The sequence below is a fragment of the Eptatretus burgeri genome, chromosome 13 (genome assembly GCF_056783735.1).
Source record: "Eptatretus burgeri isolate ZD-2024b chromosome 13, Ebu_testis_v1, whole genome shotgun sequence".
NCBI classification, from domain to species: Eukaryota; Metazoa; Chordata; class Myxini; order Myxiniformes; family Myxinidae; genus Eptatretus; species Eptatretus burgeri.
Window position 1 is genome coordinate 26177191 of NC_140973.1, and position 25991 is coordinate 26203181.

Consider the following 25991-nt stretch of genomic DNA (forward strand, 5'->3'; position numbering starts at 1 on the left):
AGGATTTTAAGAACGAATGCTCAACTTGGGAAGGGTAAAGTGCCTTTCAGGCCACCCTTTACAGTTTATCAATAAATAAAGGAATCAGGGAAACTAGAAAAAACGAACAAATGGCAAAAGCAATGCAGTCCTTGGTTTCGCAGGTCTGTAACATAACGATGGCTTACCGGCTAAGCAATTGCATTGCTTCTCCATCATCGTGGCACATGAGCAAATTGGAAGCATTGGCATGCAGCACCGCAAGTGCCAGCCGAAAAATAGCTGCCACGCCGTCAAAGAAGAAGCAATCCAAGACAGCAGTGGCACTTTCAAAAGGAAGCACACTGAGGAAGAGCGTCAAGAACCAGGAAAGCGAAGTGGTAGCAATGAAGCCCAGGTCCTTCAGATGACAATGCAGAGTGGGTAGATGTTCCCGGAGGAGGTCCTCAAAAACTGCCTGATCAATGAGTGCACCTGCATGGAAATTAAAAATAAAATAGAAATAACCTTAAATTTCCCTGCAGTCGTATAACTAGTTTGACTTGTTTGACCCCAACTCTAGTCATCTGAATTGCATAATTTTTCAAAATAACTTTAAGGTGCAACTCATCTAATGGATGATTATATCTGAAATTAATAAATCTGATAATTGGGTCGGTCTGCTTTCTGTCCCAGTCTGAGCATTTGCTATAATCCCAGGTAAAAACAACAAATAGTTAATTTGTCCATCATAACCTAAAGCCTTTTCTCCTCTGTGTACAAGCTCCTCCACAAGCCATGAATAATTGTAAAAAATAAAATAAATAAAAATAAAGTGAAGCAAAAATAACAGGCTGTCATAACAATCTTAAAACTAAAAGCATACATTCATGTTTGACACGAGAAATTCCATCTACGAGTGCAATGCATGTCTTGTTTTCAAAAGAACATGAGCAAACACTCCCTGCTTTGACAAACACTCACCAACAACCCTGTTGCTATAATAGTCAGGCAAGAGTCTCTCGCATAATGCGACCAGAAGCCAAAAAGCTCCCTCTTCATCAGCAAAAATAAGCAGGGCAGAGGTCACTATGTTCATAGCCTGGGGTCAAAGTGCAAGCAACACCCTCAAAATTATCTTAGGCCAAACATACAAACATACATACAGTACATGCATGTATGCATATTGTTATGTTGGATGGGTATGCATTAGACAGATGATAATTAGCATTGACTGTGTTTGAGTAGCTTAGAATTTTGTTTTGTCATGGGGACCCATGGGAAGAAGTTGTCCTGTGCTTATGTATGCTATGCGGGGCGGTACATTTGACAAACATTAGGTCGGAAAGTGTTATTCGTTTTGTCCTCTCTGTAAACCAGGCAAGGTGCCAAGTGGGGTGGTACAGAGGGGATATTGTTGGACGTGTTTGCATCCTGTGTGTGGCTTTTAAAACTTCCCCACGGAATGCGATGGGTACGAGTGGCATGGTGACAACAGCCTGCGCGAGTCATGGCACCGCTGGTGGCAACTGCATGCCATATGGGTGGTGGAGCCAGTCTTGGAGGAGAGACACTCTGGCACTGTGGGCACGGACTTGGGCGGGGGTATTAAAAGGGATCACGTACAGGAGGTGGGATAAGTTTGGGAGAGAAGCGAGAGAATTGAGCTGGTCCGTTGGGGAGGACAGCTTCCCGTTGAAGTCAGGCTGTGAGCGAGGACCTGTATACATGCTGTGCTCTTGGACATTGTGAGTTCTCTTGGCCCCATTGTCTTCACTCGTTTGGGTTCACATTCTCCGCTCTCCACGTGGCTTTCTTCCCTCCTTCACAGTCGACATGCTTTTGTTGCCCTTTTCTCCATTCTCCTTCCTGTGTTGGACGCTTAACCTATCTGCTTGTCCATGCTGGTGGGGGCCGAAAACACTTTCCTACACCCAATAAGGAATGGGTTGAGGATCATTCAATATTACCTTTTACGTAGCTACAAAGGCTTAGGCGCTACAGAGCGATTTTAAAATAGCCCGTCACAGTCGCCTGTCCAACTCATAATCCCGTGAGATTTGCGGAAACGCCATGGAATTGCAACTGTCAAGTGACCATGACCATGAGAGATCGCAAAAATCACTTCACACATAGAGAAATGTGCTGCACCCGAAAGGGTGGTCACAAAATCCTGTTACCCCCGCCCCCTCCAATCATCATTTACACTGGCACGTTTCGTATGTGTATGTATGTATATGTAATATATATATATATATATATATATATATATATATATATATATATATATATATATATATATATATATATATATACATACATATCTCTTATGTGTTCATCATATTCATTTATCAGGTTCTGCAGAGGGGGAAACGGGACTTTGTAAATACCCTGTAGATTATTTGCTTCCAGGCATTATAAAAGTGTTACTTTAGAAGTGGAATTACATGTTATTCGTTAAATGGATGCTCATGAATGCATCGTTGATGTTTTTGGGTTCATTTTGCCCTCAATATATAAATATGGGACCGTTCATGAAGAATAAGATGTACCACCAATTTTGACTGCTTCCAGAAGAGGTTGATATATATATATATATATATATATATATATATATATATATATATATATATATATATATATATATATATATATATATATATATATATATATATATATATACAGTGCTGAAAGAAAGTCTACACACCCTTTCAAAATTTTCACCTTTTGTTGCCTTATAGCCTGGAATTAAAGTTACATTAAATCAGACTTTTTCACCTTTATTAACACATCGTAATCCACAACTCCCAAATTAAAAACAACTTCTACGAATTTCAGATAATTAATTAAAATTACAAAACTAGAATATCTTGGTTGGATAAGTGTCCACATCCTGAGTTAATACTTGGTAGAAGCACCTTTGACAGCAATTACAGCTGTGAGTCTGTTGGGATAGGTTTCTACCAACCTTACACACCTTGATTGGGCAATATTTGTCCATTCTTCTGCACAAAACTGTTCAAGCTCAGTCATGTTGTGTGGGGAGTGTCGATGGACAGCAATCTTTAAGTCAAGCCACAGATTTTTCGATCGGGGCTCTGATTTCAGTCAGGCCTCTTACTGGGCCATTCAAGGACATTTATCTTTTTGTTCCTTAGTCAGTCCAGTGTAGCATTGGCTGTGTGCTTTTGGTCATTGTCATGCTGAAAGGTGAACTTCCATCCAAATTTCAGCTTTGTGGCAGAGGGCAGCAGGTTTTCCTCCAGGATTTTTCTGTATTTTGCTCCATCCATTTTCCCTTCTATCCTGACAAGTGCACCAGTCCCAGCTGATGAGAAACATCTCATAACATGATGCTGCCACCAACATGCTTCACAGTAGGGATGGTGTTCTCTGGGTGATGTATTGTTAGGTTTGCGGAAAACATAACGTTTTGCATTTAGGCTAAAAAATTCCATCTTGGGTTTCGTCAGACCACAAAACGTTCTGCGACGTAGCTTCAGAATCACTGGAGTGGTTTTTTTGCATACCTCAAACAGGACTCAGGTGGGCTGTTTTGAGTAATGACTTCCTTCTTGCTACCCTACCATACAGGCCAGACTTATCGAGTGCTTGGGATATTGTTGTCACATGCACACAGTGACCAGCCTTTGCCATAAAGGCATGCCACTCTTTCAAAGTTGCCATTGGCCTCTTGGTGGCCTCCCTGATCAGTCTCCTTCTTGCTTAGTCATCCAGTTTGGAGGAATGGCCTGATCTAGGCAGGGTCTTGGTGGTACCATAGGCCTTCCACTTCTTAATGATTGTCTTGACTATGCTCCAAGGGATATTCAAGGCCTTTGAAATATTTTATACCCATCCCCTGATCTGTGCCTTTCCACAACTTTATCCCAGAGGTCTTTTGAAAGCTCCTTGGTGCTCATGGTCGAGTCTTTGCAGTGAAATGCACTACCCAGCAGAGGAAGCCTACATGAACAGCTGATTTTATTCTGAAATAATCAGAATCACTACAATTTAACACAGATCGAGGCCAAGTAACTTGGTGTGTGATTTTGAAGGTGATTGATTGTGCTGAGCTAATTTAGAATTGCTATTATAAGGGGGGTGGACACTTCTGCAACCAAGATATTCTAGTTTTGTATTTTTACCTCCACCAAACGTGGATGGAGGTTATCATTTCATCCCCGTCTGTTTGTGAACAAAATATCTCAAAAAGTTGTGAACTGATTTGGTCGAAAGTTGGTGAAGAGCATGTGACAAGAACAAAATGATTACATTTTGGTGAAGATCCGAATCCGGAGCTGGATCTGGGAATTTTTAAAGTGATTTTTCACCAGAGAGATTGGGCCAAAAACGACACATAGCATGATATCTCAAAACGTTGTGGTCATTTTCATATGAAACTTGTTGGGCAGGTTGGGCATGTAACAAGGAAGAATTGATTCGATTTTGGTGAAGATCCAAATCCGGATCCGAGAATATTTTAAGTGATTCTTCCTTCCTCAATGAGTGATTGGGCTAAAATGATATATTGCACGATATCTCAAAAAGTTATGGACAGATTCGGACGAAACTTGGTGGATGAGTTGGTCAGGTGACCAGAATAAGACTATTAAATGTTAGGTCAGGTACGAATCCAGATCCAGCCTATCAGTGGAATACAAAACGTAAAGTAATCAGCCTGGCAGAGGTATTCTCTCCACCAAGTGCCCTTCTAGTTAATACATTTTCTGAAATTTGTAGAATTTGTTTTTAACTTGGAAGTTGTGGGGTACAATGTGTAAATAAAAGTGGGGAAAAGTCTGATTTAATGAAATTTAATTCCAGGCTGCAAGGCAACAAAATGTGAAAACTTTGAAAGATTTTCAATAGGCACTGTAAATGTGTGGTAATTATTTTGTATTTATTTATACATATGTGTACTTGAATACAACTGTCGTTAATCAAAAAGGCTTCGGCATTTCCAGCGATTTAAATAAATAAATAAAATTTAGAATGTCGAAATTTATGTTTCAAAATTTTCAAATTTTTTTTTTTGCTGAAAACACTACCTGGCACTCCCTCATGAACCTCTTAAAGATTGACGAATATTCGTTCAGCCATCTCTGAGAAAAATGGCAACACACAGACAAATACCTCTCGTATAGTACAGATAAAGTGCATTTCATTATCCCGGATTGGTCGTGTACTTTATTGATTTGCATGCATTCGTTTACTTCTACCTTATATTTCGGGATTTTCCGTTTTCGTTGTCCTGTGCCTTCTTGAAATAAACTGAAATTCCATAAAAGCACCTTTTGTATGGTGGTCCACCATAACCAACCCCTCACATGTGAAACCATTTTGGCAGTTTGGGGTATATCCCTGGGGGAGGTGAAAATTGGTAACACTTGGTTTCAAAAGACTGGCGGAATGAGCAATTCCAAACGGGGCACGTGAAGGGAAATTCCATTTGGTCCCTCATGCGAGTCGGCTTATCCTCTGGAATTAATAATCAATTCCCAGCATCCGCAGTTTGATATTAGCAGGGCAGTCAATGAGACAATATACGGTCATCACAAATATAGTAAAAGTGAAATGCAATATTGCCACCTGGAGTAATGCTGAAATTAAAGGTTCTCCAGTTTATAGCATACTGATAAATGTATTGTGCCATTAAAGGACTATTTATCCCTCAAAGTTTCTGCTATTGTTATTACAATAAGGCTGAACTGTTGCCACTTTCTGCAAATCTCTCATTCTTAGCCAACCACTTTGCTTCCCTGGTATCGATGCAAACACCCGATTACTTTTTGGAGTAATGTGAACCGGGAGTGGAAGCATACCTACATGGAATTGGTTGATATATCAATCTCTAAAGGTGTGGTGTGACTCAGAGCAGTACGGAAATCTTGATGTGTCGACATCTTTAGCAGGAATATGTTATGTTGGGAGTTGCTTTGAGTTCTCCGATAGATGATGGCTTGAGTATATTGTCCGATGCACTCCTTAAGCTTGACATCAATGGAGTTTTTCAGCACAAAAGATAGGACAATGTCCATTCCGAAGAAGAACCAAAATAAAATAAAAAGAACTTTGGCTGTGAGAATTTCTGCCACATGAGAAGCACAGATAATCAACTCTCGTTGAACAGCCATTAGAGGTGATTTTCATCAATGACATCATATTTTTATTACCATTTTCAGAAAAAGCATCGAATTTGATTGCTTTTGAAACTCCCTGGTTACCTCCACCAGCAAAGGTGGAAGGAGGTTATGTTTTCACCCCAGTCTACCTGTTTGTTACTTGGCAAAAAGTAATTTTTTTCCAAATATGTTGACCTGTTTGGTTAGTTTGTTTTGACGAAAATGGAAAATTTTCATCATACGTCGGTCTGTCTCGTTTGCATTTTTGTCTGTGAGTGCGATAACTCATGAACGCTTTGAGCTATCTTCGTCAAACTACCAGAGGATTCCGAAAGACAAAAGTAAAGTCATCAATATTTTTTGACTATATATGTTAAAGGTCAAGGTGACTATATTTTTCAATAACTGAGAACCGATAATACGGAGACATCACCCAGCCGTATTCACAATACCCTGACAAATTCATTGCTATTTAAACACTTTCAAATACATTTTTTAAAGAACATCACATAATGAATCTCTAATTTTACCGATTGCTCTGTTGCACTTTGCCTGAATTGTATTTCTCATTCTCAGAGATAAAATAAGTGTCACCAGATATCGTGTTCAAAACCGTCTAAAAAGATTAATAAAAGAAACCCAGTGCATTGTTTTCCGTTTACGTAAGTTTGTGTCACACAACCATCCTTAAACAGCTTGTGAATGTGTGGTGTAGTTGTGTGGTCAATTTCAGAATATCTGAGAGGGAAAGGATAGGGGTTGGAGGAGAGATAAGTCTGACAGCTGCAAAATCTTAATTATTTTTTATGTAAGTGGAAAGCTTTAGCAAGCTGTTCAAAGACAAGACCTGACAGTAGCCAATGCGAGGATTGTGAAAGGCATAAGCTGTAAGGACCCGGCGCAAGGCAGCAATTCCCAGCTCAGACTGAAAGGCTGGATGTTCGGGTAGTGAGCGGTGCAGATCCCGTTCAATTTCTTCCGTCACGAGAGAAGCAAGGCCCTGAGAATGTTCCAGCAGCCCCTCATAGTGATGTGGATGCTTGGCTAGGTCATGGGTTGCACCTGTACGACACAAAGTTTAAAAAAGAAAAAAAAATAAGGATTTGCCAAAACATTGAGTTGGCTAAAGATGCAACAGCAAATAAAATTGCAAAAGCACTCAACTTTTCTCTTGTGTTTTTTTTTTTTTTTTTTACAAGTTGTAAAGCATCCAGACTTATTTGTGCAATGAACAGCAGCCAAAAGATTGTTATTCTAGTACAGGAAGATTGCATCAATCATGAAGGTTTAGTGAGTCTGCCCAAGCTTCAAAACTTTCTAACTCGGTCTATATCAGGTGATGGGTTGCATGATATCAAACCTCACATATTAACATGGCATTACAATTCTCATTCTAGTTCAGAAGGCTGGCAATGTCATATTTCTGTGACGCTCTGTAACCCCCACCCCACCCCCACCCCCTTTATTGATTGACTGAAAACGCCACCATCTGTCGTGAAATCCCTCATCCTCCCGTTTCTAGTGCAAGGAGTGTGACCCTCTCTTCAGACCTTGAGAGAATCACAAGCTGGTCAAACACTTGCAATGTCTTTTAATCCTGACATCCATCCCTATCCCTATCCCTATCTCTCTCTCTCTCTGGTCGCCAATATAAGACTCCCACCAACGTTCTTAACAATCCCCTCGAGGAAGATCAATCCTTCAAATTCCTGGGTCTTACTATCAGCCATGATCTTTCTTGGGCAGACAAAATTTAAAAGTTGGCCTCCAAAGCCAACCGCTGACTGGACATCCTCTATCGTACAAAGTCCTTCCTTGGCACACCTGAACTCCTATCCATCCACAAGACCTTCATCTGTAGTTTGGAGGAATGCTGCTCTCCCCTCTGGGCTGGTGCCCCAGCCTCACACCGTGCTCAGCTTGATACGGAAGGAACAAAGGCCTTCAAGATCACTGAAATTGCCCACAATTAAGCCGAGTCTATGGGCCTATCAACTTCCCATCGCACACATTTTGGTGGCCTCTACCACCTCTTTCCTGTTCTTGAACTTCTGCTCTTTCCATGTTTTGTTGACCCCTAACCCCCAAGGTTTCTGCAAGGCACACCTAGTCTACCACCAACCCCCTTCTGGTTGAACGACTGAAATGCAGGATCACTGCTCACCTCCACTCATTCGGTACACTCTTATCTCTTACCTGTGGGAACCAACTGCCACATTCACTAAAATCTCATTCTTCCTTCCAGGTCTTCAAGACAGCTTTTCATCACCATCTCAGATCATTCCCAATCCAAAACCATGATATTTTCAACCCCCATTAACCTCAACCCCCCCTCCTCCCCACCCCACCTGACCCCAACCCATTTCCTCCTTCCAAATTTCCATTTTTCCCTCCTGATAGTTTCCTTCTGTATCCATCTTGTCCATCCTCTGCATCCTCTCCTGCTCCTCATTCCTCCTCACACCCATCATTTGTTCAAGTCTGCCTCTGTCTTGGCCTTGAACTCTGATGTTGGTGTTCCCTCTCTCTGAACTGTTCCTTTTGTCCTGTTGTGTCCTGATCCGTTCAGTGTACCACTTCTAGCTCTTCCATGAGCCTCGACTATGTTTGCAAAAAACCCCAAAAAGTCACTCTGTTTCCCAGAATTATCATCACCACCAATGCAAGGCTTTTGATTTTTCTTTGCAAACTTATGGTGATGGTGTGTCTTTTATGGTATGAATATATTTGAATATATTTTATATATTTTATATAATATACATACTGAACCTTCAGTATGAATAAATTTCCATCCTTTTTGTTTTTCAACTTACCATACATGTCTGTCTGTCTGTCTGTCTGTCTGTCTCTGTCTCTCTCTATCGAGTGCAGCCTATGCCTGCTGGTTGCATCATTGGTTGGGACGCAGCTATGCCGCTGGTATAGCCAGTAGACTGGTGCTCATTTTGCCGACTTCGGAAGGATGACAGGCTGAGTCAACCTCCTGGTGTATTTTTAATTCAGCGGCCAAAGGGGCTTGAACTCAGGACCCTAGGATCCCAAGCCACCACCCTAACCAGTATGCCAACACCAGGCTTACCATACATGTCGTGTCTTTATTATGTGGACTCAAATGGAGGAACAACCACCCACCGGCCAAATCATTCAAAAATGTGATGCTCTACAATGTAATATCGTACTCACTTCCAGCATCGGAGAAAAGAGCTGCTTGAGGTTGTATTTGATCCAGCTGGGATTAAACCAAGAACCTGACGGTTCATGAGAAAGCACAACATAGAGCTATCCTGCTACCGTGCCTAATATAATGTGCTCGATCAAATTACAGTGCAATGACAAGGAAAACAACGCTATCCCCTGCTGCAAGTTATCTTGCCGATCTACCCTGCTGCAACAACTGAGAGGTTGTTTTCATCACATTAGGTCAGTGTTTTGAGACTGCCACTGGGAACATGTCACACAGTGATACCTGCCGCATGGTCGGGTTGCTGGTGAATAAACTGACACCATTCACTGCTTTGCTAGTGGGGGTGACTGACACCCTGCTAGGACTAAAAACAACACTTGGCAAAGGGCTGATGAGCTCCCTTCGGGAGCTAACGGGCATCCAGTGCGGAGATGGTGTCTCCTAAAAAAAAAAAACACCGAACGGAGGTAGGAAAATATATTTTTCCACCTGACCAAGTGACTCTCTGCTGCACAGTGGGCCTGTGAAGAGGTTTCGGAGTTTCAGGACGAGGTGAAGGTTTTGGAAGTTTTTCCTCTTCCTTTTCTTCTTCTTCTCTGCATCCCTACACATTTAGTGGCTCTCAGCCTTATGTATTTTATTGAAATTTGCCCGAAACATCTTGTCAAAATACATGGATTAATCTTTCATATTGCTACATTCTGAAATATATATATATATATATTGTATACCCACAAGCTTTTCCAGTCACACCATAAACGTTTGTAACTTACCGGAAAAGAGAAGCCAAAGCTCTCCACGCAGTCTCACAGGAATTCCGAGTTGGACAAGGTGGCGCATGGAATGTATACGATAAACACATGGCCCACGTCCATATTTGGCAAAATGTATCTTCCACATCTCTTCTTTTGCAACTTCTTTTGCCTGGGGAAAAATATGATGTATATCTCATCACTGGACTTCTTTTATATTTTTTAATTCATCTTTGAGATATGGATATTGCGGAAAGGACCAGAATTTATTGCCCATCACTAATTGCACCTTAGGTGGGGTGGTGGGCTGCATTCTTGAATTGCTATAGTTCATGCGGTGATGCTGCCCCCCCCCCGCCCCCAACTCCCCTCCACCTCCCAACCCCACACTACTCCCAAAGTACTGTTGGGATCGGGTGTTCCCACATTTCAACCCAATGATGATGAATGGATGGGTGACATATGTTCCGGTACAAATACCATGCGACTTCAAGAGTAAGAGGAGGAGGCGGTGTTGCCATGCAACTGCTACGTTTTCCTTAGAGATGGTGGAGGTCATGTGTTTGGGAGGATGCTTCCAAATTAGTCTTGGCAAATTGCTGAACTGCATCCTATAAATAGCACCACTGTAGCCATAGTGCATACTTTTCATTCTTTTCATAGAGTATTCATCACATTACAATGATATAATCATCGATTTTTTTTTAGTCCTTCTGCAGGTGTGGCACTTCGATTGCTTGCATGGCAACCTATCAGTGTACTACATCATTACTTGACTGGACTATGGAACATTTCATTTTTATACATGAGAGGCGATTCTATCACGTGTTATTTGCATTTTATACCCAGTTTTTACTGTCTTCATAATTGTTTCCAATATTGTAATAGTCAAATATTTTTCAGGACAACCTGAAGTTGTACACTTCCTGCAAAACTCAAAAGTGTTTGACAAGTCTATTGCACCATGTGCAAATAATGATGCATATCTCTGTTGTATTTTCCTTTCAGAAGGAAATCCAGTAGGAAATGCTTGGTCTGTAAAAGTCAACACCCACAGAAGGGAGTCAATTATTAAAGTATGAAAAACACACACAACAAGGTTTAGAGGCAGAACAAAAGGAATGTAGCAGCTTGGTTGGTATGGAAAAATTGACCACCAACAACTGAGCAAGGCCAGAGTGAAAAACTTGCAAAATGCGAAGAACCAAATTGTCCACCACGTGGATAGACTATAAGAAAGCTTTCAACATTGTCCTGCATTCATGGATGATAAAATGCATGCAAGTATACAAAATCAATCCTCAAATAATCAAACTGATTGAGAAAGCAATGGAGCTCTGGAATACCACATTGATATCACAGCACTCAGAAGGAAATATCGAAATACCAGATGTGAATATATGGCATGGGGTCTTCCAGGGAGACGGTCTCCCCCCCCCCACCCCACCCCCCATCCACCAACTCTCGATTGCTTTATCTGGCTCTGGACCCACTGAGTAACCTCATCAACAACCAAGGACACGGATCCACCCTAAAAACCAATAGAAGAACATCCAAAGAAACTATACCTGGATGATTTTAAGCTCTTCGCACCGAATGATGAAAAATTGACAGAACAGTTAAAATAGTAAAACGGTTCTCAGACGACATTCAAATGGAATTTTGATGAGATAAGTGCATGAAGTGCACATTTGTACAGGGTAAACCAAGAAAAACAGACAACATAAAAATTGACCTATAAACAACACAGCAATGAGAAAATTAAGTATCATACAAATACCTCAGAGTAGAAGAGGGCCACCAAATGTCACAAACAAATGCGCAAAAACAATCGCTCAAGGATACCTGCATAGAATGAAGCTGAACTTGACGTACCTCTCCCCAAGAAACAAAATCAAAGCCATAAACCAATGTGCAGAACCAGTGTTCCAATACAGCTGTGGAATAATAAACTGGCCTCAATCAGAATTCAATGTTAGACATCAAAACAAGAAAAGTTAACCATTCACAAAATGTTCTACAAAAACTAGTACATCCAGAGAATGTACCTGTCAAGACGAGAGGGAGGGAGCGGCATGATGGAACTCAACCAGGTTACAGAGCGCCGAGTGTAGGACTAGCTGAGTATGTGAAATGCTCAACAGACTATAAGATTCAGTTTGTAAACAAGCATGAACACAACAAACCTGAAAATGTATCCCTAACTCACCTTGCAAAAAAATTTCCAAAAACAGGTGCGCATAGAAGATGCCGCACAGGAAAACGAAACAGCAACAAACACAGCCCCAATGACTGTAAAAAAAGACAAGATAAAGATATAAAAACAAATACCAACAAATACACACCAACAGCTGGGAGAACAACAAAAGAGCAGGAAAATCCCAAAAAAATAATTGTACAGATTGGGGATAGACAAACAAGGCTCATTGGAATTGTGACGAAGAGGTCAGCTCAACTGGGATGGAGAAATCAGGTCAGGTATGGGAGCATGTGCCAGAACAGCGCGTCGCTGCGTCCACTTTCCGCCGGTACTCCAGGGGCCTCCGTCTGGCCATCCCCCAGGCAGATGCCAGGCCCATCCCCATCTCCTTGAGATGATGGTCAACCTGCTGCAACCATGAGGCACGTGGTCGGCCCACTGGCCTCCTCCACTCATGAGACTCCCTCGCTGAGAGAATCTGGTGAGCAGGATCAGCGTCAGGAAAACGAGCCACATGTCCATACAGCCGCAGCTGACGCTCACGGACTATGCAGGTAACAAATCTCATCCGAGTCTCTCTCAGCAACCGCTCGTTGGACACAAAATCCGACCAGCGATAGCCAAGGATTCTCCGAAGAGACCTGGTACCAAAGGAATTAAGTCTCCGTCTCAGATCCTTGGTCAAAGTCCAAGTCTCGCACCCATAGAGCAAGACTGGAAGTACCAAGGACCTGAAGACTCGGACTTTCGTCCTCCCGCACAGGTACCGGCAGCGCCACACCCCATGATCCAGTGAATCCATGACTCCCCAGGCCCGACCCAGACGTCTATTGACCTCCGGCTCACAACCTGCGGAGACATGAATATCACTGCCAAGGTAAGTGAATCTATCCACGACCTCAACATCCTCACCACAAACAGACACAGACAGGACAGCAGCATCCAAGATGTCACCGAAAGCCTGGATCTTTGTTTTGACCCAAGAAATCCGTAATCCCAACGGCTCCGACTCCTCATTCAGCACCTCGAGGGCCCCCAAGAGGATGTCTAAAGTCTCCGCAAAGATGACTGCATCATCTGCAAAATCAAGGTCCGAGATCTTGACATTGCCAAACGATGCACCGCAACTTGATCTCTCCGACATCCTCCCAAAAATCCAGTCCATACAAGTGCTGAAAAGTGTGGGGGCAAGTACACACCCCTGACGAACTCCAGTAACAACTGGAAATAAGTCAGAGATGGTACCACCACACTTCACAGCACTCTCAGTACCAGAGTAGAGTTCAGACATCAGATCGATCAGTTTTGGTGGCACCCCACGAAGACCAAGAATCCTCCAGAGGACATCCCGATTCACTGAATCGAACGCTTTACAGAGATCAACATAGGCTGCAAGCAGCCCCTGCCGAAACTCTCGTCTGCGTTCGGTGAGGACACGAAGTGCAAGGATACGGTCAATCGTTGACCTCTTTGGTGTAAAGCCTGACTGCTCTGGACGCTGGTGCTCAAGCAGATGGTGGCGAACCCTATCAAGAATTATCCGAGCAAAGACCTTGCCCGGCACTGAGAGCAGCGTCACCCCTCGGTAGTTGTTGCAGTCTTGGCGATCACCCTTCCCTTTCCAGAGAGGGACAACAAGGCCCCTCTTCCAGTCAGTTGGGATGATGCCTGTGTTCCAGGCAGAGCACAAAACTGCATGCAACGACGCGAGTGCAGCATTTCCACCAGCCTTGAGAAGTTCGGCATGGATGCCACAGATCCCTGGAGCTTTGCCCCGTTTCAACTGGTTCACCGCAGCCCGTGTTTCCACAAGCGATGGTGGACCACAGTTGATTCGAGGGTCAGCAACAGGGATTGTAACACCCTTGACGTCCAACTCGACAGCTGGGGGATCATAATGGATCATAATATATCATGGAGAAATAATCATAATAAAGTCCCAAGATCAAGGACACAACATGAATGGATTTTAAAAGGTGGCGGGACTGAGCCAGATGGACAAGTGCAGGTACTGCAAGACAAATAGAAAATACGAGTGTGCGCACACATTTTTTTGTTTGTTTTTACTTCTGTTTTCTATATTTGGGACATAACATGGGTCATTTCTCCTGTCTGTGGAACCACCTTCCAGAAACTGTTGAATCCAACTCTTCCCTCTCTGGCTAAAAGCAGGTGGTGGACTTCCTTCTCATCTTATCACACCATTGTGAACCACACTCTTAATTTTTTTGTTTTACCACCCCCACCCCCCACCCCCCCTCAATTAACCCTTTACAACCCAACCCTCTCTCTCTCCTCTTTCGCTCAATCTTATGCTTATTGCACCTAACTGTCACCCCCGCTGCCTCACTGGCACTTCATCGCCTCCGTCATGAGATTCGCTCGTGCAAATATAAAAATTGGCAACCAGGTTCCCTTCAACAAAACAAAACACATTTTAACAGTGCAGACAAACTGTGGTCACAGCAAGTAACAAAAGTGGGTGCGATTAAGAAACAGCCTGGTAAGCACACCAGCAACACGCAAAAGCCCCCGAGCACAATTAAAGCAGCACTCACCAGTTTGGAATTGGGCTCTTCAAAGCCTTGTCGACAAAAAATATTGAGCAGAGCTGGGGTTGACTTGTAGACCGGATCATCGGTGACGGCCAAATCTGACATCTTTGTGGTATCCAAGTCACAGCTGTCCACAGACTTATTAATGATCTAAACCACAGAGGACAAACAATTTGTTATCAAGCAATTCTCTTTTTCTTGTGGAAAAAAATTTAATAACAATGAAAACAGGTTTCCAAAATGTTTTCCAAAATGTTATTGTCTATCGCCTACAATTTGTAACAACTACACAAATGTTTCCATCATGACCAGGGTGAAGAATATATACTCATAACACTACCAGCTGTTCCACTGTAAACATCATTAACAGATATTTGGCGAAGACTGCTTTCAGCATCAAATAGTTTCCAGCTCACCCCAGCATTGAGACAAAGCAATGCAGTCAATGAAACCTCACAAGTGCACAACATACAAACTATTTAGTCATGTATTCATGCTTTGCATTTCCAAACACAGATTGTCAAACAAAATGTTTCTGAAAGATTTTTCAAATAAATTAATCCAAATCAAGGGCACTATGAAGCATCTATATATTTTATACGATCAAAGGTACCTGGCGTTACCGAGAAACGCAGGGTCCCTCCTACCACCCCTTCCCATCTCCTCCAACCCCACCCAGACAGGGTTGAAAAAAACCTAACCTCCGTCAAACTTCCGTGGCAGAGGTATAAATCCCCCCCCTCCCTGAGAGGGTAAGGTGGGGGGGGGAGATGACTGCCCATTTTCACCTGCAAACATGCCAGAGTGAAAGTGATTTACAGACCTCTGCCGCAAATAAGGGGGATTATTAGCCACAGCACAAAATATATTTTCCACACCTCCCACACTATCCCATCCACCAATGCCCACAACCTCCCCCCCCCTCCACCCCCCAAAGGTGGTTTGAGTGAAGAAAATCTTCCAGCCAGTCAAGAAGAGGGCTTCAGATGCCAATGGCAGAAGCTTTAATGACGAGGATGAGCAGATAAGAGGTTGTGCACATTCGCCGAAAAAAACTTCAGAGATCATGTCTGTCAGATTGTTATGGAAGGGAAGACACAATCTGGGGAACTGCAGAATGTTAGAAGGGGCAAAGGGAACAAAAATGATTGTGGGAGATGATGATATACAAGTAAAGAACAGCAACACTACCTCCACGGTATGGAACAGGTCAGTCTGAACAGAAACCATGTCCGCAAAAAAATAAATGAGCGAGACTTGTAAATTTCCCCACGGTGGCCGTGGGGAGTCCCCACACCTCCTCCGCGACGAGTCCCAACACCTCCTCCGCGGCGAGTCCCCACACCTCCTCTGCGAAGAGTCCCCACACCTCCTCCGCGGCGAGTCCCAACACCTCCTCCGCGGCGAGTCCCCACACCTCCTCCGCGGCGAGTCCCCACACCTCCTCCGCGGCGAGTCCCCACACCTCCTCCGCGGCGAGTCCCCACACCTCCTCCACGGCGAGTCCCCACAACTCCTCCGCGGCGAGTCCACACACCTCCTCCGCGGCGAGTCCCCACACCTCCTCCGCGGCGAGTCCTCACACCTCCTCCGCGGAGAGTCCCCACATCTCCGTGGCGAGTCCCCACACCTCCTCCACGGGGAGTCCCCACACCTCCTCCACGGCCGTCGCGGGGAGTCCCCACACCTCCTCCACAGGGAGTCCCCACACCTCCGCGGCCACCGTGGGGAGTCCCCACACTCCGTCCAAGGCACCTGCAGCAAACCATCAGTTCCTGTGGTGCCTTCATGTGCATTTTGGAATGAAGGTAGGTGGCTTTCATTGTGGAGTGTAAAGCATTCGGCTCCATCACACACTATATTTACTTGCTTTTGTTTCAGGGGACCCCACTGCAAGGCAATAGTACATGCCATAACATGTGCCACGGATAAGTTGGTTAGATAACAAGAACAAGCCGATTCGATTTTGGTTCAAGTCCGTATCCAGATCCGGCTTATCAGTGGGATTCAAAAAGTGAACTGATATGCACTCCACCGAGTGCCGTTCTTGTATTTGATTTGAAATAGTTTGAGTAAAACATGTTACCATGTGAAGATTATAATTTAACGGATGAGGTAAATGGTTGCAGGAATGTGTCAGATTCGAGAAAGGCAACGCAGCAATTACGCAATTTCCACTCACATTAACTTTCAAAAAATTTACTTTTTTCATTCTATTTTATAATATTTAAAGTCCATAATTTTATTTTCTCATTTGTACCCGCTCAAAATATGTTTGTACCCTGAGAAAAACAAAAAACTTCAAATTAGGAATGCGGGCGTTTTCCTATTGGCTATGAGGATGGACTGCGTACGCTGTATCACTTACTTTGCGAGCCATTACACTGAACTGATGTTTGCTGGCTGTTTCAGAATTAGTAACACCTGGACAAAGGCAGCATTGTTCTTTTCAATTGATCAATACCACCAAGGCATCCTTGATATCTTTCAAACTTCCAAAATGCAAAGGAAAAATACATCGAAAGATGAGCAGTGATTAACTGTTTTCCAGTCATGCACTTTGAAGATGAGGAGGGGGGGAGCAATGTATGGGGGGGAGCAATGTATGGACAAATACGTATCCAAGATTCTTACCTCACATGCGGCACTTCCAGAGCCCTGAGGTAGTTGTAATGGAGACTTCACAGCATTGGCTTCAACAAAGGCAGTCATGTGTGCCTGGATGAGATGCTGAAGCAGACTATCGCGATCTCTTAGGAAGGCAAAAAAGAAGGAAAGATGGCCACGCGTGCTCACTGCCAACGCATTTGGCAGCACATTTGATTTTGACGCCACTTCAATCATCGCCACCTGCATAACAATAGGATACTTTGTTTTGTTTCATCAACAACCAATTGTGTGAGAATCATAACACACATACAAGATGCACACCATGCAGTTGAGCAAACTCAATGATGAATAATCTCAAATCAACATGTTGATGAATAAGCAACAATTCCTATGAGAAAAGCAGGTTCTTTATGAACAGTAAACAAAGCATAAAGAGGAGGGGAGAGAGAGGTTGAGGGGGGAGGGGTGGGAGAGAGAGGTGTGGGAGTGTAGAATACTGCACTTTATTAGGAGGGGGGAACGAGGAGGGGAGAGAGAGACAGAGACAGAGAGTCCCCACACCTCCACCATGGAGAGAGGAAAAAGAGAGAAAAGTTAGGTGAAAGGTGAGGGGGGAGTTAGCAAAGATAATATTATGTTAAGCTTTATGACCCCCCCCCCTCAACCCCACCAGATGGCATAGATGATGTGTCATAAATAATTATATACATACACCAAAGCATCACCTCCAACCCAGAGGCCTCAGCCCGGTGACTATCAAATAGACAGATTCCATGGTCAATATCAGTTATACATCAAATGGGGCCGCCAATCTGGATTTCAGGCTTGTTTGTCCTCATCAGGACAACAAATCGATAAATATCTAACCAATGATGACCACATTGGTTACATATTTATTAGTAATGCCATTATGATGAGGGCAAACAAGCCTGAAATCCAGATAGGTGGCTCTGTTTGATGTTTAACTGATATTGACAATGGAATCTTTGTCTATTCGACAGTCACCGGGCCGAGGCCTCTGTGTTGGAGCCGATGTTTTGGTGTGAACTAATCGTCACACTCCACATGTTTCGATTTTCCAGCCGATCACATAACGTGCCTTCTGGTTGAATGGTTTGCATTTGCAGGAACAACTGTATAAGTGGCAGATGGATGGTTGTTCTGTGCGGATTATGCGGTTTTACCGTGTGAGACAATCAGCGGCGATGCTCACCATAACAGTCAGGAGGAGCGTCTGATGTTTAAACGACGAATGTGGGCATCATTGGTCACATATTTATCGGTATACCGTCCTGATGAGGGCAAATAAGCCCAAAATCCGGATCAGTGGCTCCAGTTGATGTTCAACTGATGTTGACCATGTAATCTTTGTCTGTTTGACAGTCACCGGGCCGAGGCCTCTGTGTTGGAGGCGACGCTTTGGTGTTGACTGTTGTCCAATGGGGATCAGCGGAGTGCTCGTCACACTCCACATGTTTCGAGAGATTATATATATATTTGCGGACCGGGGGTCTGGTGAGAAGACCACTAGGTGGGGGAGGCTATGTCAGTACCCACCAGACTCCCCAGAATTGTAGGCCGTCACACACGGATAATTCCATGATGCGGCGGGTCGCTTAACCAACCGTGGACGCCAATAACTCAACCGCATGACCTAGGGTCCTCCCGTCTTTGGGTTAATCAGGTTACCTAATTAATCACGTGGTTTAATTACCGGAGAACACGCCCTCGGTACGCCTTGTCCGAACCGGGTCATTTTACCGGATCGGATGCACCCGAGCGACGCTGCCAAGGACGTACCGGCTAAAAGGAACAGATCGTTGGGAATAAAGTCCCGGCTAAACTAGGATTCTGACCATGCTGGATCAATGGAAGAAAAGACAAAAACGAGCAGGGAACATTCCTAATAATGATTTATTAACAGTCAACTTAAAAAAGGGACACAGAGCAGACTTAACGCGAAATTAATAACAATAACGATATTCTGCAGTCTCACTTAAGCAGACAGGCACCAGCGCGCGCACGCACGCACACACGCACACACACGTTTATGTTGGGGATGCATTCTTGAAAAGTGCGACAAATATCGAAACTATGTAAATCAAAGCAATTTTTCAAAAAATAATGAATGGAAGAAGGGGAGGCGGGGATGCGTTCCTTACATCACAACTGCACCTATTATATTTCGCTTTTTACCTGTATTACCCTTTTTTGGTTCATGATAGTTATATTCAAATATAGACGAATAAATTAAAAAATTAAAAATTAAAAGAAAAAAGCAATTACCAGACATGTTTAAATAAAAATAAACCTTTTCTCGAAGCAGTTGAACTTGGCTGGAGCTGCTCTTCTTCCTCCTACAATGAACACCAGTATTTTTATGCCTCTGCTGAATTAGTCACCGGAGGCATTGTTTTCGGGTTGTCCGTCCGTCCGTATGTACATGCACATTTTCTCTGTAACCGCAAATCCGATTGACAGCAAATTTTCACCAAAAGGTGCAAATACTCATGAAGAATGTTTTAATGACGATTATGTCATAGGTCACGTGGTGTAGAGACCGTGTTGGAAAAAAAGGAAAAAGTTTGGACCTCTATCTCCAAACCCACTCCATTGAAAAAAATTGAAAGTTGGCACATGTCACGTACTCTCCATGGGAAGTAAGTGTGATTTTTTTGATGATGTCATAGGGAACTGTTATAGACGTCATAATTGCAGACTTCGAACGCTTTATCCGCTCAGTATGAAAAATTTTGAGTGTCATCTCGGGCGAAATTTTTTTTGGGGGGGGGGGGTGGGAGGGGGAGATTGATGACATCATCGACCACGTGGTTCAGCAGGCTTTTTTTAACATAAAAAACTTCAAAAATCTTTTTCTCTGAAAAGGCTGACCAGATCGAGGGGAAACTTCACACAAGTTCCCTCAAGCGTTCAGACGGAGCGACGTGCTGCTCTGGCGCATGCTGCCATACCTGACCTAACCTGGGGATGCCACAGTGTTCACAAATAATTAATAGGTCACATGGTCTGACAGCCATATGAGATTGAACGAAAATCATCAAAAAAAATTTTTATTTCTCTTGAACCATTTCATCAATCGAAGTGAAACATCAAAATTATGATCTAGTTGGATTGGGGAAAATAAGTTTTTAATTTCAACTTGATCGGACATAATGGAAAATGGACATAATGGACAAAAATTCTGGCAGCCAGAATGATTTAATATTTTGAATCTGGGTTTAGAGATTTCAGGAAACTTGGTACAAGTATTAATAATTAAATCAGCGGTTCATATAACTGCTACGCAGGTACTCATGTGTGGTTACAAAAAACTAAATGCGTACTTCAGAAATGCTCATAAAGCTCAAAAGCATATGACCTACCATAACAGAGGCTTTTGATGGAAGGTTTTCTCATCTAATGTAGATAAGATTCTTCCATGATAATTGTGATTTCAAAATTTAAGTGTACAAAATTAAGTTTATAAATTATAACAATATAATTAATAAGCTATATTGTAAGTTTATAACTTTTAAGATTAAAAAAAACATATAAGGAGAACGCACTAGCGAAGAGGAAGAAGAAGAGGTTCAGGAGCGTCCCCCCCACCCCCAAAAAAGAAGAAGAAAAAAAAAGCAGTTTGTGAGTCTCGTCTGGAGTGAACGTTCTGAGAGCACTTACAGAGGAATAAGAGGCATATAAAGCTGAGAGGTGCATTAAAAATGGGAGTGGCAATTGGGAAAGCAGATGAGCATGCATTGGGCGTGTGTGTGTGTATGTGTCTGTGTGTGTGTCTGTGTGTGTGTCTGTGTGTGTGTGTCTGTGTGTGTGTGTCTGTGTGTGTCTGTGTGTGTCTGTGTGTGTCTGTGCGTGTCTGTGTGTGTCAGTGTGTGCCTGTGTGTGTCTGTGTGTGTCTGTGTGTGTCTGTGTGTATCTGTGTGTGTCTGTGTGTGTGTGTGTGTGTGTGTCTGTGTGTGTGTGTGTGTGTGTCTGTGTGTGTGTGTGTGTCTGTGTGTGTGTGTGTGTCTGTGTGTGTGTGTGTGTGTCTGTGTGTGTGTGTGTGTGTGTCTGTCTGTGTGTGTGTGTGTGTGTGTGTGTGTCTGTGTGTGTGTGTGTGTGTGTGTCTGTGTGTGTGTGTGTGTGTCTGTGTGTGTGTGTGTGTGTGTGTCTGTGTGTGTGTGTGTGTGTCTGTGTGTGTGTGTGTGTGTGTCTGTGTGTGTGTGTGTGTGTGTCTGTGTCTGTGTGTGTGTGTGTGTCTGTGTGTGTGTGTGTGTGTGTGTGTGTGTGTGTGTGTGTCTGTGTGTGTGTGTGTGTGTCTGTGTGTGTGTGTGTGTGTCTGTGTGTGTGTGTGTGTCTGTGTGTGTGTGTGTGTGGCTGTGTGTGTGTGTCTGTGTGTGTGTGTCTGTGTGTGTGTCACTGTGTGTGTGTGTCTGTGTGTGTGTGTCTGTGTGTGTGTGTCTGTGTGTGTGTGTCTGTGTGTGTGTGTCCCTGTGTGTGTGCCACTGTGTGTGTGTGTGTCACTGTGTGTGTGTGTCTGTGTGTGTGTGTCTGTGTGTGTGTCTGTGTGTGTGTGTCTGTGTGTGTGTGTCTGTGTGTGTGTGTCTGTGTGTGTGTGTCTGTGTGTGTGTCTGTGTGTGTGTGTCTGTGTGTGTGTCTGTGTGTGTGTGTCTGTGTGTGTGTGTCTGTGTGTGTGTGTCTGTGTGTGTGTGTCTGTGTGTGTGTGTCTGTGTGTGTGTGTCTGTGTGTGTGTGTCTGTGTGTGTGTGTCTGTGTGTGTGTGTCTGTGTGTGTGTGTCTGTGTGTGTGTGTCTGTGTGTGTGTGTCTGTGTGTGTGTGTCTGTGTGTGTGTGTCTGTGTGTGTGTGTCTGTGTGTGTGTGTCTGTGTGTGTGTGTCTGTGTGTGTGTGTGTGTGTCTGTGTGTGTGTGTCTGTGTGTGTGTGTGTGTCTGTGTGTGTGTGTGTGTGTATGTAATTGTGTGTGTGTGTCTGTGTGTGTGTGTGTCTGTGTGTGTGTGTGTCTGTGTGTGTGTGTGTCTGTGTGTGTGTGTGTCTGTGTGTGTGTGTCTGTGTGTGTGTGTCTGTGTGTCTGTGTGTGTGTCTGTGTGTGTGTGTCTGTGTGTGTGTGTCTGTGTGTGTGTGTCTGTGTGTGTGTGTGTGTCAAACACCCCAACTCGATGAGCGTGCTGACAAAAAATTTTTCCCTGAGTTCCAAATAATTTCTGCTGGTACTCATTGAAGAACCTTTTTTTTTTTTTTTTTAAGTGTGAACCCCTCATTATAATGATGTTATAATGTGGGTGAAGACATCTGGCGACGTCACAATGTCGAAGAGTGCCCTTCGAGTTATAGATGGTATGCACGATAGTCGGAGGCAAACTGAATTATCCGGCGACATTAACGGCACGTTCACCAGCATCCATTCGACGAAAAACATAATATCTCAATTCTCAGACATCACTTTTACAATGCCTCTTTGGCAATCTACAGTACTGTACAGTACATTTATTTATGTGCAACACAAAGTACAGTAGTTTTTAGTGATTTTGCAATTTCCTGATTTGGTGCTTTAACGATGTATTCTGGCATCTTTATCAGTTTTGCAAGTTCTGAAAACACTCGAGAAAGTATGGCTTTTAAAACGACGTGAGTGTGAGTTGAGGGGACACAAATCCGGTGATGGTATTAATAATCTGATGACGTATTTGCGAAACGACGTAAAAAGAGGAGACGTAAGTTGGATATTACTGTAGTGACTGATATGGTGGCTATAACTGTGAATAGTTATGTTTGCAATGAACATATTAATAAATAAATGTGCATAAAAAAACTAAATATAAATATGGAGTCCGTTTGTGTGGAACACGTGGTAACTTTGATGCATATTATGCTTACCCCTTTTCAAACCTCTATTTTGTATACAAAGTCAAGGTTCATAACAGGAACGTAACAAGACAGAGGGAAGAGAGTCAACATACAGATAGTGGGCCAACATCTCGCCCGAAAAAGCAAAAGTATCTATAAACGATGGAAAAAGGGCGGAGAAGAACAACAGAGGAACATTGGAAGCTGGAATTGAAGACCTTAGAAAAGGGTTGGGTTAAGGATGGTGATAGAAAATATTACAGAGAGAGATTGAGGATGACAAGTGATGGTGGTGCATTGCCATCTTAAAGCTACAGAGGGACAAGTTGGATACAACAGCACCTGAAAATTTTGTCCATCCATCACAGAACAGATCCGAGTTTCAGTGGCAAAGCCATTTTGGGAAAGATCAATTGTCATCCTGACAAAAAAAACTATGCACAGTGTTTACTTTTAACAGATTCTCAAATAAACACATTTAATGAAGCGATCAATTTAAAAAATCCAGAGGAAATGTAATGTTGTTGACATCCTTGCCCTCACCTTCCCAGTCAAATGATTATACCTGAAGCACAAGTGCTGCTTTTTAAAGCTAATGAACTTCATATGTGCAGATCATTAAACTCCCCACTCCACTGACCTGCATGCATTTTTCCAGAATCCCACACCTGGTTACTCTTCCAAATTCTAAGGTGCAAGCTCACTTCCATTCCTTCATTCCTCTATATTCTTATCTCTGGAACTGACGACTAGAAACAATCAGTGTTCTCTCAGTGGAATGATCCTTGTCTTTCCATCTACAGTGGTGTTCAAGATCACTGGACTGGCAACTGTATAACTGGCTCCAGTATCCATATACGTTAACAGATTGCATTTTACAGGCTACTCTCAAAGTCCAAAGTCCACCAAGTTTCCACTCAATAACAGTTAGCGAAGGAGTGGCCCCAAGCAGTGTTTTTTTCCAACTGGACACTGGTCCGTGCACTCAGCTAAATCGAGCTTCACTGTGGAGAGAAAGCCTCAGATTGGTCCTCGCCCTTCCCTCTGTAACTACGCCCTTTCAGATTCTTCACGCGGTTCCGGTTCCTGTTCCTCCTCAGGCCAAAACAAAATGTGCGCTTATGGCCTCTTTTCCCACATTCATAAAAAAATCCCTGGTAAATATCCTTCCAATTCCTCTTACTGAATCATATATCTGTCATCTGTCACTGCTTGAGTCTCTGTTTGGCAAATTTAAGTAAGCAGAATTACCTCGTCTGCTTGACCAAAACCCACAACCACCACTCAACTGCTTCAACATTTGGGTTGACGCCATCATTCTTTGGCTGACACACAGTGGGGAGATGTTTCAATTGTAACACGGACCTTAGGTTCCTTTTGAGCAACAGCTCTTACCCGTGTCATTATTAACCTACCCTGTTAACCATTTTACAAAATTTCCTGAGTAATATAACCAATTTACAAAACAAGCAAATTTGGAAACATTGGCAGGTTGCTGTACCTCCAATTCCAAACTAATTTCCTGATCAAGAAGGGCATCAATAAACCTGTCCCACACGAGCCTCTCCCATACTTCGACAGGAAACCCTGTGTATGCTATGCTGACTGCTTTGCTCAATTTAGAATGAGAGTAATGAAACTCTCATTCTTTTTCAATTTACAAGCTTGGAGCTGTATTCGAAAAAAGGAATTTCAGTACACCACACAAAATCTACTTGCAGAGCATTTGCTGAAGAATATTTGACAAATTTTCAGCAAAGATTAAATTTTCAGCAAGTACAGGTACATACAATTTTCCCACGAGATGATCAGTTTGATCCTGCTCTGAAACTATCAACTTTTGCCACATCGTGGAATTGTGCCAAAATATCCTCCAGATGAAAACTTGTCAAAATTTGGCAATGACTGATTTTCCAGGAAGAACTCAGGATTCCTCCAAAGGCAATCCCACAACTCTCCCCCTGAACACCTGGTTCAGGTTCATGACTGCATGCTCCTCCAATGGGGCGGGCTGCAGATGTTATTGTTCTTGAGAGCATCTATTTCTTCAATTTCCCTTTTACCTTTTCTCCTTCGACGCTGAGGCATACTCATAATATTGTTACGGTTGTGGAAATTCACAGATCACCATTCAGGTTCCCCGAAGATCAGTTATGTCAATAAGTGTGTGTTCCAGGTTAGATTTCCCCACCGATGTATAACGGGAATTTATTTGTGTGCCGGGCTGTGAATCTTGAGGTAGTGTTATTCTTTTCTATCTTTATTTTAACAACACCAATCTCCACAAACAAACGAACTTCTCCTCACCATCATCTCCACAAACAACATCTCTACAAACAACATCTCAACAAACAAATGAACTTCTCCTCACCAGCATCTCCACAACACCGCCATCTTTTCACCAACAACAACATTTCAACAAACAACATCTCCACAAACAAACACGATGGCATCCTCGACAGCGGCAAAGTGATCTCAAACACGGCCGCGTTGTGAAAGTGATCTCAACCACGGCCGCGTTTGATGGCAGAATCGGATCAGAATGGTGAAAGGAGCGGAGCCAGCCGGGGGTGAAGGTTCAAAGGTGAAAGGAGGGAAGGCGCTGAATTTCAGGTGGTAAGCCCAGAGCGACCCCTCCCCTACGGGCTATAAAAAGGCGCGTTTCAACGCCGAGAGCGTGGTTGGTCGGTGGAGGGAGTCGAGTTGGTGAGTTGAGTTTGGAGGCTGAAGTCCAGTTGAGCGGTTGA

At 43.3% G+C, this 25991-nt stretch overlaps 1 protein-coding gene across 1 annotated transcript in view; it reads right to left on the bottom strand.

Moving 5' to 3' along the window:
* LOC147014111 (TBC1 domain family member 9-like) overlaps nt 1–25991 on the bottom strand; it is a 98619-nt gene that overhangs the window by 30881 nt on the left and 41747 nt on the right. Inside the window, exons 7-12 of the mRNA XM_085851796.1 lie at nt 17409–17624; nt 14778–14924; nt 10041–10191; nt 6931–7145; nt 943–1060; nt 168–453 (exon numbers count right to left, since the gene is read on the bottom strand). Coding sequence (XP_085707922.1) covers nt 168–453; nt 943–1060; nt 6931–7145; nt 10041–10191; nt 14778–14924; nt 17409–17624 — 1133 coding nt within the window. The remainder of the gene's footprint in view (nt 1–167; nt 454–942; nt 1061–6930; nt 7146–10040; nt 10192–14777; nt 14925–17408; nt 17625–25991) is intronic.